This window comes from Chiloscyllium punctatum, chromosome 20 (genome assembly GCF_047496795.1).
Source record: "Chiloscyllium punctatum isolate Juve2018m chromosome 20, sChiPun1.3, whole genome shotgun sequence".
Lineage (NCBI taxonomy): Eukaryota > Metazoa > Chordata > Chondrichthyes > Orectolobiformes > Hemiscylliidae > Chiloscyllium > Chiloscyllium punctatum.
Genome location: NC_092758.1, coordinates 85140679 through 85155408, shown reverse-complemented (window position 1 = coordinate 85155408; position 14730 = coordinate 85140679). Strand labels below are relative to the sequence as shown.

At 45.7% G+C, this 14730-nt stretch overlaps 1 protein-coding gene across 4 annotated transcripts in view; it reads left to right on the top strand.

Moving 5' to 3' along the window:
• jakmip2 (janus kinase and microtubule interacting protein 2) overlaps positions 1-14730 on the top strand; it is a 280290-nt gene that overhangs the window by 218413 nt on the left and 47147 nt on the right. For all 4 annotated transcript variants that reach the window (XM_072591148.1, XM_072591149.1, XM_072591150.1 and 1 more), the window contains one exon: positions 1662-1760. In XM_072591148.1, the coding sequence (XP_072447249.1) occupies positions 1662-1760 (99 nt within the window). The remainder of the gene's footprint in view (positions 1-1661; positions 1761-14730) is intronic.

The following is a 14730-nucleotide window of genomic DNA, read 5'->3' as shown; positions in this document are numbered from 1 at the left end:
AAATAAAAGTGCAGGGAGAGGCAGACTTCATTATATAGTTCAAGGGAGCAAGGTGAACATTTTCAATAACAATCAGCAGAATGTTGAGGGGTGGATTTTCAACTGGGTCAGGGCCAAGATTCGAGGAAGGCCTCCACACAATTTCGAGCTGCCAACATTCATGCCAGTTCCACGCCACTATGGCACCTGAACCTTTTTGAGTAAGAGAAGCTCAGAGAGCTGTCAACTTGGGGCAAGTCATGCCCATTTCAGTGCCTACCAGGAGAGGCAGCTCGTGTTGACCAGGACCACACCCAGACAGGGTAGGCTCAGGGCGGAAAGTTAAGAGGCACGTATTTTGAAAACTCAAGTGTGCCATTGGTAATTTTGCAGGGTAACCTCATCTCCTATTGTCACATTCTCATGCAAAGCTTCCTGATGAAGGGCTTATGCCCAAAATGTTGACTCTCCTGCTCCTCAGATGCTGCCTGACTGGCTGTGCTTTTCCAGCACCACACTCTTCCACTCTGATCTCCAGCATCTGCAGTCCTCATTTTTTCCGATATTGTATGGTCTAAATTTAGAAATATGCCTAAAATTATACAATCTGATGACAATAACGTTGTTGTTTCTGAATTATACTCAATTCACTTCCCAGTCTGAGATGCATGAAACAGGTGGAGGCTGTCGTAGACCTTCATTAGAAGAATTATTCCAGTTTTTCTTAAATTCACATTACTGGCAAACTGCTTCAAGTATTTTATTTAAATGCAAATTCTTTTTTGCCCCCTCCCTTGACACATTGTGTCCTTGGCTGGCCTGATTTATTTAGCAGTAATGATAGCATTTATGTGCTATGTACACTAGCTGTAAACGTGGATAGTCAGTGATATAGGGGTCAGTTAACTCACCTGGTTAAATGGCTAAAGTTTGGTGCATAATGAAGATGACACTAAGTGTTCAATCCTTGCTCTGGCTGGGGTGATCTACCTATTTGCCATGTCCATGTTTAATGTGGGTGTTGCCCCCATAGCTACATTAACCACTTGGTCTGTTTGTCTCACGAACAGGGATAGGTGCCAATGATCTCTTTGTGGATTGCAGCTAATTATGGTCAGTGACGTAAGTCACTTTTCACACCCACAACCTAATGTGAACTCAGACCAGAACAATGGGACTAAAGTGTCCTTACTGTTATGACAGTTTCAAACACCCTGAGTGAAATTAAATGATCTGTCTTCTTGAAATTGAACACAATTTCTCAATTTCCCTGGAAGCCATCAAATGGTTGTTAATGTAAGAATTGGCAATGTCATGCTGGAACTGGAGAGGTTGCCTTATTAACATGGGATTTGTTTCTTCCTGTAACGTCATCCAAGAGTGTTAAGAACGCTTGCATTTTTGTAGCCTCCACATGATTCTCAGAAGCATCTGTTGGCGTGCAGTGAATTGTTTCGAAGTGCATACGTTGTTTTGACCTCAGTTTATTCTGCATTTAACCTGTACCATTGCTGTACTACGGGGCTCCGCAAAAATATTTCTCCCTGGCCCCTCTGTTGACAGGCTACACCTTACTGGCCACATAAATGAATCCACCCGAAGCACTAACCTACACGTTGTGGATTAACTTGGAGCAATATGGTTGAATAGACAGTTTGTAATTGGCCTTTTTCTGTTCGCAGGAGAGGGAAAGAAGATCCCCAGCCTTTAACCTCCAGATTACTCCTTTCTCAGACGGTGTGAGTGCCCTTCAGATCTACTGTATGCAAGAAGGTGTTAAGGTACATGTTGACATACTTCCCAATCTAATTCTGTTTGAAAAATGTTATGGGTTGGAATCTTTCAGAAGCCTGAACGACCCGGGCTGTAGTAAGTTCTGTGGTAGACTTGCCTGTTGAAGCCTAACTTGACATAGAATCCCTGCAATATCTAAGCAGGCCATTTGGCCCGTCGAGTCTACACCGATCTTCGAAAGAACTCTCCCTCCCTGGCCAAACCCCTTTCCCTATCCCTGCATTTCCCATGGCTAATATACCTGGCTTACACATCTCTAGACACTACAGAGCAATTTGGCACGGCCAATCCACATAACCTTCACATCTTTGGAGTATGTTGAGGAAACCTACACAGGAAACCTGCACATTCAACCACCCATGGGGAGAATGTGCAAACTCCACCCAGACAGTCTCCCAAGGCTGGACTCAAACCTGAGTCCCCAGTGCTGTGAGGCAGAAATGCTAACCACTGTGCCTCCCCAACATTGGGAGCAACACATTGCATCCTTTGTGCATCAGCTGTTGTCAAGATAAGTTTCTCGCTAGGGTATCAGCCAGTTTTCAGTTAAGGGGGATCATAGCTTGTTAAATGCTTTATTAACTCCACAGTTCACCTCATCACTGTTCAGCTTTCTCTCTTGTCAAATCTGCCAAACCAGCTAGGTATTGAGAATTAGTGAATTTTGAGAAGATTTGTAGCTTAGGTTGAGGTTCTGAGAAAGAGAACAGAACATGGCATCACCAACACAGGAAATGGCATCAACATGGGAAATGATGTCACCAACCCAAGGAAACCCAAATGCATAAATAGAAAACGGGACATAAACACGAGCACTTTGCCAGAGGTTCACTGATGATATTGCCTAGTATGGGGACAACACGTCTAAAAACAAACCTTTTAGCTCCGTGAGCAAACCTACATCCAGAACATTGAGAATTCTTGACATGGAAAGCAGACCAGGTAGCTGACAACTTCCACTCACCACTTGTACCGAAACATGACCAGGCTGGACAGCAGACACTTACATTTCAAGGCACGCTCAATGGGCATGGTCATCAAAGACATACAACCCATGTCCATGGACATTGACATCTGATGTGTGGTTCACACAGCGCCAGGGACCTGGGTTCGATTCCACCCTTGGTCAAATGTGTGGAGTTTGCACATTCTCCCCATGTCTGCATGGGTTTGCTCCAGGTGCTCCAGCCTCCAGACATGTGGACGTTAGATGGATTGTCCAAGCAAATGTGCCAGTAGTGTCCAGGGATGTGAAAGGCTTGGTAGGCTAGCCATAAGACCATAAGACATAGGAGTGGAAGTAAGGCCATTCGGCCCATCGAGTCCACTCCGCCATTCAATCATGGCTGATGCGCATTTCAGCTCCACTTGCCAGCGTTCTCCCCGTAGCCCTTAATTCCTCTAGACAACAAGAACCTATCAATCTCGGCCTTGAAGACATTTAGCGTCCCGGCTTCCACTGCACTCCGTGGCAATGAATTCCACAGGCCCACTACTCTCTGGCTGAAGAAATGTCTCCGCATTTCCGTTCTGAAATGACCCCCTCTAATTCTAAGGCTGTGTCCACGGGTCCTAGTCTCCTCGCCTAACAGAAACAATTTTCTAGCATCCACCTTTTCAAAGCCATGTATTATTTTGTACGTCTCTATTAGATCTCCCCTTAATCTTCTAAACTCCAACGAATACAACCCCAGTATCCTCAGCCGTTCCTCATATGCTAGACCTGTCATTCCAGGGATCATCCGTGTGAATCTCCGCTGGACACGTTCCAGTGCCAGTATGTCCTTCCTGAGGTGTGGGGACCAAAACTGGACACAGTACTCCAAATGGGGCCTAACCAGAGCTTTATAAAGTCTTAGTAGTACATGGGAAATGCGGGGTTACAGGGATGGGATAGAGGGTTAGGTCTGAGTGATATGATTAGATTCTCTAGTATGGAAACAGGCCATTTGGCCCAACAAGTCCACACCGACCCTCCGAAGAGGAACCCACCCAGACACATTCCCCCACCCTATATTCACCCCTGACTAATGCACCTAACCTACATACCCCCTGAACACTATGGGCAATTTAGCATGGCCAATTCACCTGACCAGCACATCTTTGAATTGTGGGAGGAAAACAGAACATCCAGAGGAAACCCATGCAGACACAGGGAGAATGTGCAAACTCCACACAGGCAGTCGCCCGAGGCTGGAATCGAACCTGGGTCTCTGGAGCTGTGAGGCAGCAGTGCTAACCACTGAGACACCATGCTGCCTTAGGATGCTCTTCAGAGGGTCAGTGTGGAATCGATGGGATGAATAGCCTATCGGGATTGTATGATTTCATGTTTCAGCCTCTGATAACCCTTATTACACATCTCCGATCCATATAAAACAGGATGCTTCTGCATTTCAATACAATACCAGTACTCATCACTGTAATGCTGTATAACCCAGCTCATGGTCTGGAACAGGCTGCCTGTTTGCGTACTGTCACAGTGCTCACTCACTGACTTTGAGTCCACCTGGCTGCTTACCGCATACCTGCCTTGTATTGCCTTTCCTCTGCACACTTGAGCCTCTTAGCTAGAGATAGCAGGCTCACGGTACTGCTGCATTATCTTGCTGCTTAACACAGTCACAAAGCCAGGATGTTGGCCATGGTTGACACCAGACCTCCGTCAAATCAAGTCAAGCCTTTGGTCAGGGGTTCCCAACACAATAACCGAAGAGCAGCCTCTGCTAGCAGTCCAGTGGCTTGGGCATGGTCAGTCAGCACTTGAAGTGGTCAGGATCGGGATGATCTCCATGTAACAGGCCATATGTCAGACAGCCCATCATCCACTTCGACTCTTTCCGCCCTCTTGTGGGCTGCGTTCCTCCTGTAATATGACGGGGATAGACATCTTATATTTGAGTCTATTTAAGACAGAGATGGGAAAGTTCTCGGGAATGAAAGGTTACGGGGAGTAGGTGGAAGAATGGGGTTGAGGAACTTATCAGTAATGATTGAATGGCAGAACAGACTCGATGGGCCGAATGACCTAATTTCTGCTCCTCTGTAGTCTTATGTTTTAAGGGAGATGACAGTGGGTGGAACAGCTTTAACGTTTGGTACAGATGGGGGAAGTGTCCTGAGTAAGCGCGTAGGCAATGCAGAGGGTGTAAAGCATTCATGGCGTTTGGAGTTTGGGTGGATGGGGGTGAGTGGGAGAGATGTCACAGAAAAAAGTGAGAGTGCTTGAGGTTTAGATAGAAGCTGCTGAGATAGAATGAGTGTAAGTGATCAGAGAGGATGTGGTGGCACTGAAGCTGGCCGAGTGGAGAAGGGCATTGACCCTCTTCCTTCATTGCTTGGCGTTCCTCCGGCAGCTGGGTCTAGTCGTTTTACAGATGGCACTGGTGTCAGGGACAGCGGTCCATTCCAGGGCAGGTGCTGAGTTGTTCTAGGAATGGTGCGCTAGGATGGGGGTGGAATAGGATGTCTGAGATACCATAGAACATAGAATATAGAACAATACAGCACAAAACAGGCCATTCGGCCCTCAATGTTGCACTGACCTGTGAACTCTTCTCAGCTCGTCCCCCTACGCTATCCCAAAATCATCTATGTGCTTATCTAAGAGTTGTTTAAATCTCCCTAATGTGGCTGAGTTGACTACATTAGCAGGTAGGGCATTCCACACCCTTACCACTCTCTATGTAAAGAGGGCAGTGTAGGTAGTTAATGAGACAAGTGTAAAATGCAATGAGAAATCTCACTAGACCTTACGGCGAAAAACTTCCAAAAGCTTGCCGCAGCCACCAGTTAGCCAAAGTAGCACTCGATTCAGTCCATGTTTTTTCATGGCCAGAACTGGTAATACGTCATAGTCCTGGGTTACCAGGAGGCCCGTGTACCAAAAATGAATAAAACAAAGGTCACTTGGAGGTCAGTGGTAGGTGCACTGATTAATATTTCGGTCAAAAAGTGTGGCACTGGAAAAGCACAGCTGGTCATGCAGCATCTGAGGAGCAGGAGAGTCGACGTTTCGGGTTAAGCCCTTTATTAGAAATGCTGTTCCTGCTCCTCAGATGCTGCCTGATCTGTTGTGCTTTACTGACACCACATTTTTTGACTCTGATCTCCAGCATCTGCAGTCCTCACTTTCTCCTGATTAGTATTTTAGTCCATTCTAAAGATAATTGCGCAGACCACTTGCACTCCGACTGCGGCAGTATCTCTGGGAAAAGGCGTCATCAACGTACAATTATGGAGCACACCAAAGTTTTCATTGGAGGCTAATTCATACGCTGTTTTGTATGTATAGCCCACGGCTTTCATTGCAAAGGCTGGAAAGCTGTGAATTGTGAAGATTATTCGTTTGGAGTGTTGTCATCCTGTTCCTAATGGGTCTTGAGCCCAAATAAGTATATGGTACTAAACTGGCAGTGTGACCTGATAGAAGCCACAAGATGTTGCACCCTCATTCTTCTCAAATCAAAGCTGAATAAAAGGGCCCTGTATTTTATGGAAATCCATGTTGTTAAACGGCCTGTGAATGGTGACTGTTAACACTAAATCGGAACATTTTCTTGGCACCCGTCACCCTGATTAATTCAGAACTTGTTATTTTTGGAGGATGTTTGTCATCATTGTGGAAGTGTGGATTGGTGTTAAGGAATGTGCTGGCTTAAGTAGAGTTTACTTTTCAATATTAACACTCGGGGGAGTAGATCTTTTTGCAAGCTGAGAACACTTGCTGAAAACATGTGCACATTCTCCCCTCAATAATTCACTTAGCTTCATGGTTAATATCTCAGTCGTGGCGGCTGTACAGAACGTTGGTTAGGCCACTTTTGGAATACTGTGTTCAATTCTGGTCTCCCTGCTTTTGGAAGGATGTTGCGAAACTTGAAAGGGTTTAGAAAAGACTTACAAGGATGTTGCCAGGGTTGGAGGGCTTGAGCTACAGGGAGAGGCTGAACAGGCTGGGGCTGTTTTCCCTGAAGCGCCGGAGGCTGAAGGGTGACCTTATAGAGGTTTATAAAATCATGAGGGGCTTGGATAAGATAAATAGACAAGGTCTTTTTCCTAGCATGGGGGAGTCCAGAATTAGAGGGCATAGGTTTAAGGTGAGAGGGGAAAGATTTAAAAGGGACCGAAGGGGCAACGTTTTCATGCAGAGGGTGGTGCGTGTATGGAATGAGCTGCCAGAGGAAGTTGTGGAGGCTGGTACAATTACAGCATTTAAAAGGCATCTAGATGGGTATATGAATAGGGAGGGTTTGGAGGGATATTGGCCAGGTGCTGGCAGGTGGGACTAGGTTAGGCTAGGATTTCTGGTCTGCATGGACGAGTTGGACCGAGGGTCTGTTTCTATGCTGTACATCTCTACGACTCTATGTCAGTGTCTGAATGCTGTGGATTCTTTGTTCATTTGGGCTGTTTGGCAGCAGAGATTTAGGTTCAAGAACTACTCCAGGAATTGAAGAAGTTATCTGGGAGACTCTGCATTGTCAATTCTCGCCAAGTTCTCGACTGCCTGTTCCAGTGGTTCTGGGCGACATTAATATTCCAATGATGCTCAAAGAATAGCAGAGTTTCCAGCCAGTCAAACTGAACAGATGTAAATTGTCTAACCATTTATATCATTGTCATTTGGGGTGGCACAGTGGCTCGCTAGTTAGCACTGCTGCCTCACAGTGCCAGAGACCCTAGTTCGATTCTAGCCTCAGTTGACTTTCTGTGTGGAAGTTTGCACATTCTCCCCACATCTGCGTGGGTTTCCTTCAGGTGCTCCAGTTTCCTGCCACAATCCAAAGATGCGAAGGTTAGGTGGATTGGCAATGCCAAATTGTCCCAGGGAGGTGCAGGCTAGGTGGGTTAGCCATGGGAAATGCAGGGATATGGTAGCAAGGTGGGTCTGTGTGGGATGTTCTTTGGCGGGTTGATGTGAAGTCGATGGGCTGAGTGGCCTGCTTCCACATTGTGGGGTTTCTACGGATGTTGCAATTACCTCCATAATTAAAGTTAGAGCACATTGAGGTAGTTCATAATTTAGAGACTGGATGGGAGTTGTAGTTAGTGTCTCTCAACCCCCTACTTTTTTGCTTATGGCGGAGAATGGAGAGAACTGGAAATAATGAAAATAAAATTAATTTCAATTGCTTGGCCCATGTTACTCTGCAGTCAGTTCTGATGGAGACCAATTCCGGTGCTAACAGCCTCATTATTTCGAGGAAAACACAAATCCTGTGTTGTCATCTGCACTGAAGGATTCTGTGATTCCGTCTGTTTGAACGTAGCCTGGACTTGAAATGAAACAAAAACTGAAATTGCTGGAGAAACTCCGCAGGTCTGGCAGCATTTGTGGAGAGGGAAAGTAGAGTTAATGTTTCAAGTCCTGCTTCAGAATTTTGTTTAAGAATCCCATCAAGCAAAATGCACATTTTAGTGATTTGGTTTGGAAAGAGACTGGGACTATCATACATGTTGGAGGAGTCGCTTCAACATAGAATCCCTACAGTGTGGGAGTAGGCTATTCGGCCCCTTGAGTCCACACTGACCCTCTGAAGAGCATCCCACCCAATCTCTGTAAATCTGCCTTTCCCATGGCTAACCCACCCAACAATCCATCTAACCTGCAGATCCCTGGACTGTGGGAGGAAACCGGAGCAAACCCGCGCAGACCTGAGGAGAATGTGCAAATGCCACACTGAGGCTGGAATTGAACCTGGGTCCCTGGCACTGTTAGGCGGCCGCGCTTACCACTGGGTCACCATGTCCAAGACAACTCGCCAACCCACCTCTAACCTCAGCTTTTCAGATTCACCAGTTTTCCAGATGCTTCTGAGACGTGGGTGTGAGCACTGGAAAAGAAGGTCTGGGAATATTGCTAATTTACTGATATAGTTTCTGGAGTCTTTGGGATTCCCTGTACCTGCCGACATCCTCAGCCCGTCAAATTGAGTTCTCGGCCCCAGCCTTCAAAAGTGTTGAGCCCCCTGCGCATGGACGTAATTCTTCCGTCTGCCCTCTTGCTCGAGATATTTTCTCATCCACCCGTTCATTGCACTCCTCTGGAAAAGGTGGGTCTTATACCCAGGCCTCCTGCCTTAGGGATAAGGATACTACCACCGTAGCCCTCATCCTACTTGATGTACGCTGCAGACTGAAATCAGGACTGTAGGGTGTGAACAACTTGAAGGTGGTTCTGAATGGTGATTTCCTTTGATTTCACTGGGCCTGCAGCTCGGTAAGGAGACCAAAACTGTAGACAGTACTCTCGGTATGGCCTCATGCTGCAGCTGAATTAATACTGTGTCCAGTTTTAGTCTCCTTACTTGAGAAAGGATGCGCGGGCGCTGCAGGGGGTGCAGAGGGGGCTCACTAATTTGATTCAGGAGTTGAGAGGGTTGGCTTATGAGTAGAGGTTGAGTAGACTGACTGTGTGTGCTCACTGGAATTTAGAAAAATGAGGGGGGAATCTTATAGAAACAAGCCAAATGGTGAAAGGAATAGATAAGATAGAAGCAAGGAGGTTGTTTCCACTGGAGGGTTAAACTAGAACTAGGGGGCATTGCCTCAAAATAAGGGAGAGCAGATGAGTTGAGGAGGAACTTCTTCACCCAAAGGGTTGTGAATCTGTGGAATTCCCTGCCCAGTGAAGCAGTTGAGGCTGTGTCACTGCATATTTTGAAGGCAAAGGTAGACTTTTCAGCAGCAAAGGAATTGTGGGTTATGGTGAGCAGGCAGGTAAGTGGAGCTGAGTCATAAAGTCAGAGAGGTGTACAGCACGGAAGCAGACCCTTCGGTCTAACTCGTCCATGCCGACCAAAGATCAGTCAGGATTTTGTTGAATGGTGGAGCAGGCTCGATGGGCCGAATGGCCTACTCATGCTCCTACTTTCTTATGTTCCTATGTGGCTGTTCATACTGAGATACATGACAATGTGCATCAACAAACACTTGCTGCTGTGTGTGCCAATTTAAAGTGAAGGGAGTAATAGAATGATGCGTATTTGGAGTGATGCTGGCATCCCCTACAAATATCAGTGAAATGCTGAGCCCCCTTTTAGGATGTGTAAGACCTGGGCTCCTAGATGTTGCTATCCTGAGATATTGCCCTGAGTACTCAGGAAATATCATGTTCTTCACCTGTAGCTTCCATCCAATGTGCAATCAGGTCTCTTAAATACACTGCCAAGGGTTCCAATGTTGATGATTACAGAGAGCTCCATTGTGGCTGACCTGGTTAGGTTACAGACTGAGCATCTTCAAAACGTTTCACCCCTGGATCAGCGAGGGCCGCAGATGCAAGAGAATTCCAACAGGTCTCCTTCCATCCCATCTCAGAGCAATATCTTTGACCTCTCACTGTCGCTGGTATGAAGTCCTGGAGCAGAGATGAGAGTGGTACTGGAAAAGCACAGCCGGTCAGGCAGCATCTGAGGAGCAGGAAAATTGATGTTTCGGGCAAAAGTCCTTCATCAGGAACTCTGTCCTTTTGCCTGAAACATTGATTTGAAGCACTGCTTCTCGGGTGCTGCCTGACCTGCTGTGCTTTTCCAACACCATTCTAATCTTGAGTCTAATCTCCAGCATCTGCAGTACCCACTTTCGCCTGAAGCCTTGAAGCAGCCTTCCTGACCATACACCACATTGTCGTACAGCACAGAAACAGACCCTTCGGTCCAGTCAGTCCATGCCAAACATAATCCCAAACTAAACTAGCCCCATCTGCCTGCTCCTGCTCCATATCCCTCCAAACATTTCCTGTTCATGTACTCACCCAAGTGCCTTTTAAACATTGTAACTATACCCACATTCACCACATCCTCATGAAGTTCACTCCATACACAAACCACCTTCTGTGTAATATGTTGCCCCTCATGTCTTTTTAAAATCTCTCTCCTCTCACCTTAAAAAAAAAATCCCCCAGGGCTAGGAAAGAGAAATGCACTCTGAAAAACCACGGTCCAACCCAGACTAGTCAAGGAAATCGCACCAGTGTTGTATGTTACGCCACCTATTTTCATTTCTAGGTTCTGGTTCTGCTCACTTTTGAAAGTCTGCAGATCACTCACTGTGCCAGCAGCAATGCATACCAAAGGCAGACCTCTGGCCTTTTCTCACAATGTTAGTGTAATCCCTTACTGTTTAAATTTTGAAAATGATGACACATGGATCAAAACATCGCACACCTTGGTAAACTGTAAGGTTTGAAAGATTAGCCTTGCTTTTGTTGACATTATAACTGGTACAGCTTCTCAGCAATTATAGGGAGAGCCAATTCTGTTTTAGTTTCTGCATTCAATCAAATGGAAACATCTTAAACAGTTGAAGCCTGTGAGAATGAAATGACTATGCTAGTGTTGATCTGAAATTGGCTAACAGACAGAATGTGGTGAATACTTGTTCTCAGACTGGACAGGATGTATACAGTAAGGTTTGCCAGGGATTGGTAGTGGGACCATAGAGTCATAGAGATGTACAGCATGGAAACAGACCCTTCGGTACAACCTGTCGACGCTGACCAGATATCCCAACCCAATCTAGTCCCATCAGCCAGCACCCAGCCCATACCCCTCCAAACCCTTCCCATTCATATACCCATCCAACTAGATTATAATACAGCAAAAACAACCCTGTTGAGCCAGCAAAGTCCTCCTCACGAACATCTGGGGCCTTGTGATCAATTTGGGAGAGCTGTCTCACAGACTGGCCAAGCAACAACCTGACATAGTCGTGCTCACGGAATCCAATCTAACAGACAGTGTCCCAGACACCGCCACCATCATCATCCCTGGATATTGTTATGACATGGTGCAAACCCTCCTGCTTAATTTAAAGCCAGCATCATAGCAAAGATTTATCCCGTGCAATAATCTGTAAAATTCCAAGTGGCCAAGAACTATTTCAAGTAAAAATTTACAACTTTATTTCTTAAAGTATAATCAAGAATAATTAACAAACCACTATTTACAATTTCTTCCTCTAACCTATCTTTTACTTTCCCTTCTAGAATATTAGTCTGATAAAACTCCCAATTAAGATTTACAAAACAACACTTCTTATCAGAAAACCAAACAGCTTTCGTTCTTCTATTTGGGTCTTCCTGTGTCTTCTTTTCTTTTTCTTAGGAATTTCTGTGTCACAGGTTACTGATCAAAAAGGTACCTTTTTAAGAGAGCTATTTTTCAGGCAGTCTGTTTACATGCTGGGTTTGGCAGTTCTCCTTTCAACTGTTCAATTTTCCCCTTTGTCTTATACCCCCAAACCAATATATTGTGTCATTGGCTTTTAAGATTGTCAATATACTCAAATCAAACTGGATTGGAGTTTGATACTTTTCAGGGTATAATTTAAACTGATTGACCAAATTCAAATTTGTTTTTGTCTCCAGGCAACAAGCTAATTGAGTTGTTCGACCAAGTGTTATATTGTTACCTCATTGAGAACACTTGGTGCTGCGTCCGGTAGTTCTGCTGCTTTTAATTCTCTTAAAGTACACCCACATCTTCATAACAATATGTCCCGAGCCATCAGTAGGACAGATCCAGCAAAGTTGTCAGGAGGGAGGTGGCCATTGAGTCCTCACCATTGATTCTGATGCAATAAAGTGTCATGGCTTCAAGTTAATCACGGGCAAGGTAACTTCCTGATGACAACCACATACCTTCCTCCTTCAGTTGATGAGTCAATACCCCTCCATGTTGGACAACAGTTGGAGGAAGCACTGAGGGTGGCCAAGGCCACAAAATGTACTTTGGTCAGGGGTTTTCGATGTCCACCACCAAGAGTGGCTCAGCAACAGCATTACTGATCGAACTTGTCGGGTCCTAAAAGACATAACTGATAGACTGAGTGGTGAGGCCAAACATCCTTCGACAGCACCTTCCAAACCAACAACTACATGGGACACCATTACCGACAAGTTCCCCTCCAAGCACTCTCCATCCTGACTTGGAAATGTATTTACGTTCCTTCACTGTCGCTGGGTCAAAATCCTGGAATTTTTTCTCTAATAGTATTGTGGACTTGCTTACAGCACGTACACTGTAGCAGTTCAAGAGGTCAGCTTACCACCACCTCCACAGGGGCAACTAGAGACGTGCAAGCAACACTCACTTCAAATTTTTAAAAAAATGATCCAAACTGTAATATACAAAACATGATTTCAAAGGTTGGAGAAACCACAACATACAAATGGAGTAAGAACATAAAAAAAAGCTGGTGAAATTGCAGACCGTTGGAAGATTAATATTGATTTATAGAGAAGTGTAGTGTAAGACAATTTGGTGCAAATAATGGAGAAGGATTTCAAATGAATGTATAGATTGGAGGTAGACCCATGATACTATTAGGGAGGGAATTCCAGGATTTGGATCCAGTGACACTGAAGAAACAGCAAAATATTTCCAAGTCAGAATGGTGAGTGGCTTGGAGGGGAACTTCCAAGGGATGGTGTTCCTATGTATCTGCTGCCCTTGTCCTTCTGGATGGAAGTGGTCATGGGTTTGGAAGGTGCTGGCTGAGGATCTGCGGTGATTTTAAGGACAGCAACAGATGGGTGGATGCGTGGAAATCTTCGAATATGGCAAGGCAAAAAGGCTTTAAAAAGAGCGTGTGAGTTTGTTGTCTTCAGTAGAGGAAATGGAGTCCATTGGGCAGGTTGTTTATGTAAAACATCAGTTCGGTGTCATTGGACAGGCAATGGCCAAGTGGTATTATGGCTGGACTGTTAATACAGAGACCCAGATAACCTTCTGGGGACCTGAGTTTGAACCCTACTGTGGCAGATGGTGAAATTTTGATTCAATAAATATCTGGAATTAGTATTCTAATGATGATCATGTTTCCATTGTTGGGAAAAACCCATCTAATTTACTAATGTTCTTTAGGGAAGGAAACTGTCATCTTTATCTGGTCTGGCCGACATGTAACTCCAGACCCACAGCAATGTGGTTGACTCTGAACTGCCCTCTGGGCAATAAATGCTGGCCCAGCCTGTGAGGCCCTTATCCTGTGAATGAATAAAGGTTTGATAAGTTGACATTTTGGGCAGAATTTAACAGGAGGTAGAGGTTGTCTGTCTACCAGAAGGCATGTTGACAACCTGTCAAGGAAGTCTGCTCTGCAGGTGAAGTACCCCTCTACTGTCCCACCCTCTGAGCCTACTGGCCTATCGGATTGACTGAACCAAGGGTGGTCGCTGTAGCACGCAAAGCCAGGTACCGTACATTGCTGCGATTGCAAGTAGTCCCCAAGACAAAGGCTAAATGGATCCTCAAGTCCAGTTGACCCAAAGAAGGGAATGGGTTTGAAAGCCCAGTCAGGGCAGAATGAAGTGGACATCTTTTCTGGGGGGCAGTGTGTACCCCAGATCTGCAGAGGACATTCTAGTTCACAGAACCCCTGTAGTGTGGAAACAGGCCATTTGGCCCAACAAGTCCACCCCGACCCTGTGAAGAGGATCCCACCTAGACCCATCCCATCCCCATCCCTCTCATCCTGAATTTCCTGTGGCTAGTGATGGATCGAGAGGAAACCCATGCAGACACAGGGAGAACGTGCAAACTCCCCACAGGCAGTCGCCCGAGGCTGGGATTGAATCCAGGACCCTGCGAGGTAGCAGTGCCAACCACTGAGCCACTGTGCAGTTAGAAGACGGTATGTGGTCCTTTTCCTTTCAGTCCCCTGAAGCAACAGATCAGGCAGTCTGCTCCCATCCCATTGCCCATGCCAACCATATAATGCCATTAGGGTAGCATTATATTACAGCCATTGAAGCTTTTAACAAACGTGATTGATCCTCATTTATTTATTTTTCAATGGTGGTAGTGGAGGGGGGGGCTGCCAATTTCACTGTCCAGCTAGTCCCTGCACGATAGGAGACTCAGGGAGAGGATGAATGTGCAGGGAGCAGACTGAATCCTCCTCCTCATATTACACATCAGCCATCCCTTCCATAAAAAACACTCAGTTTGG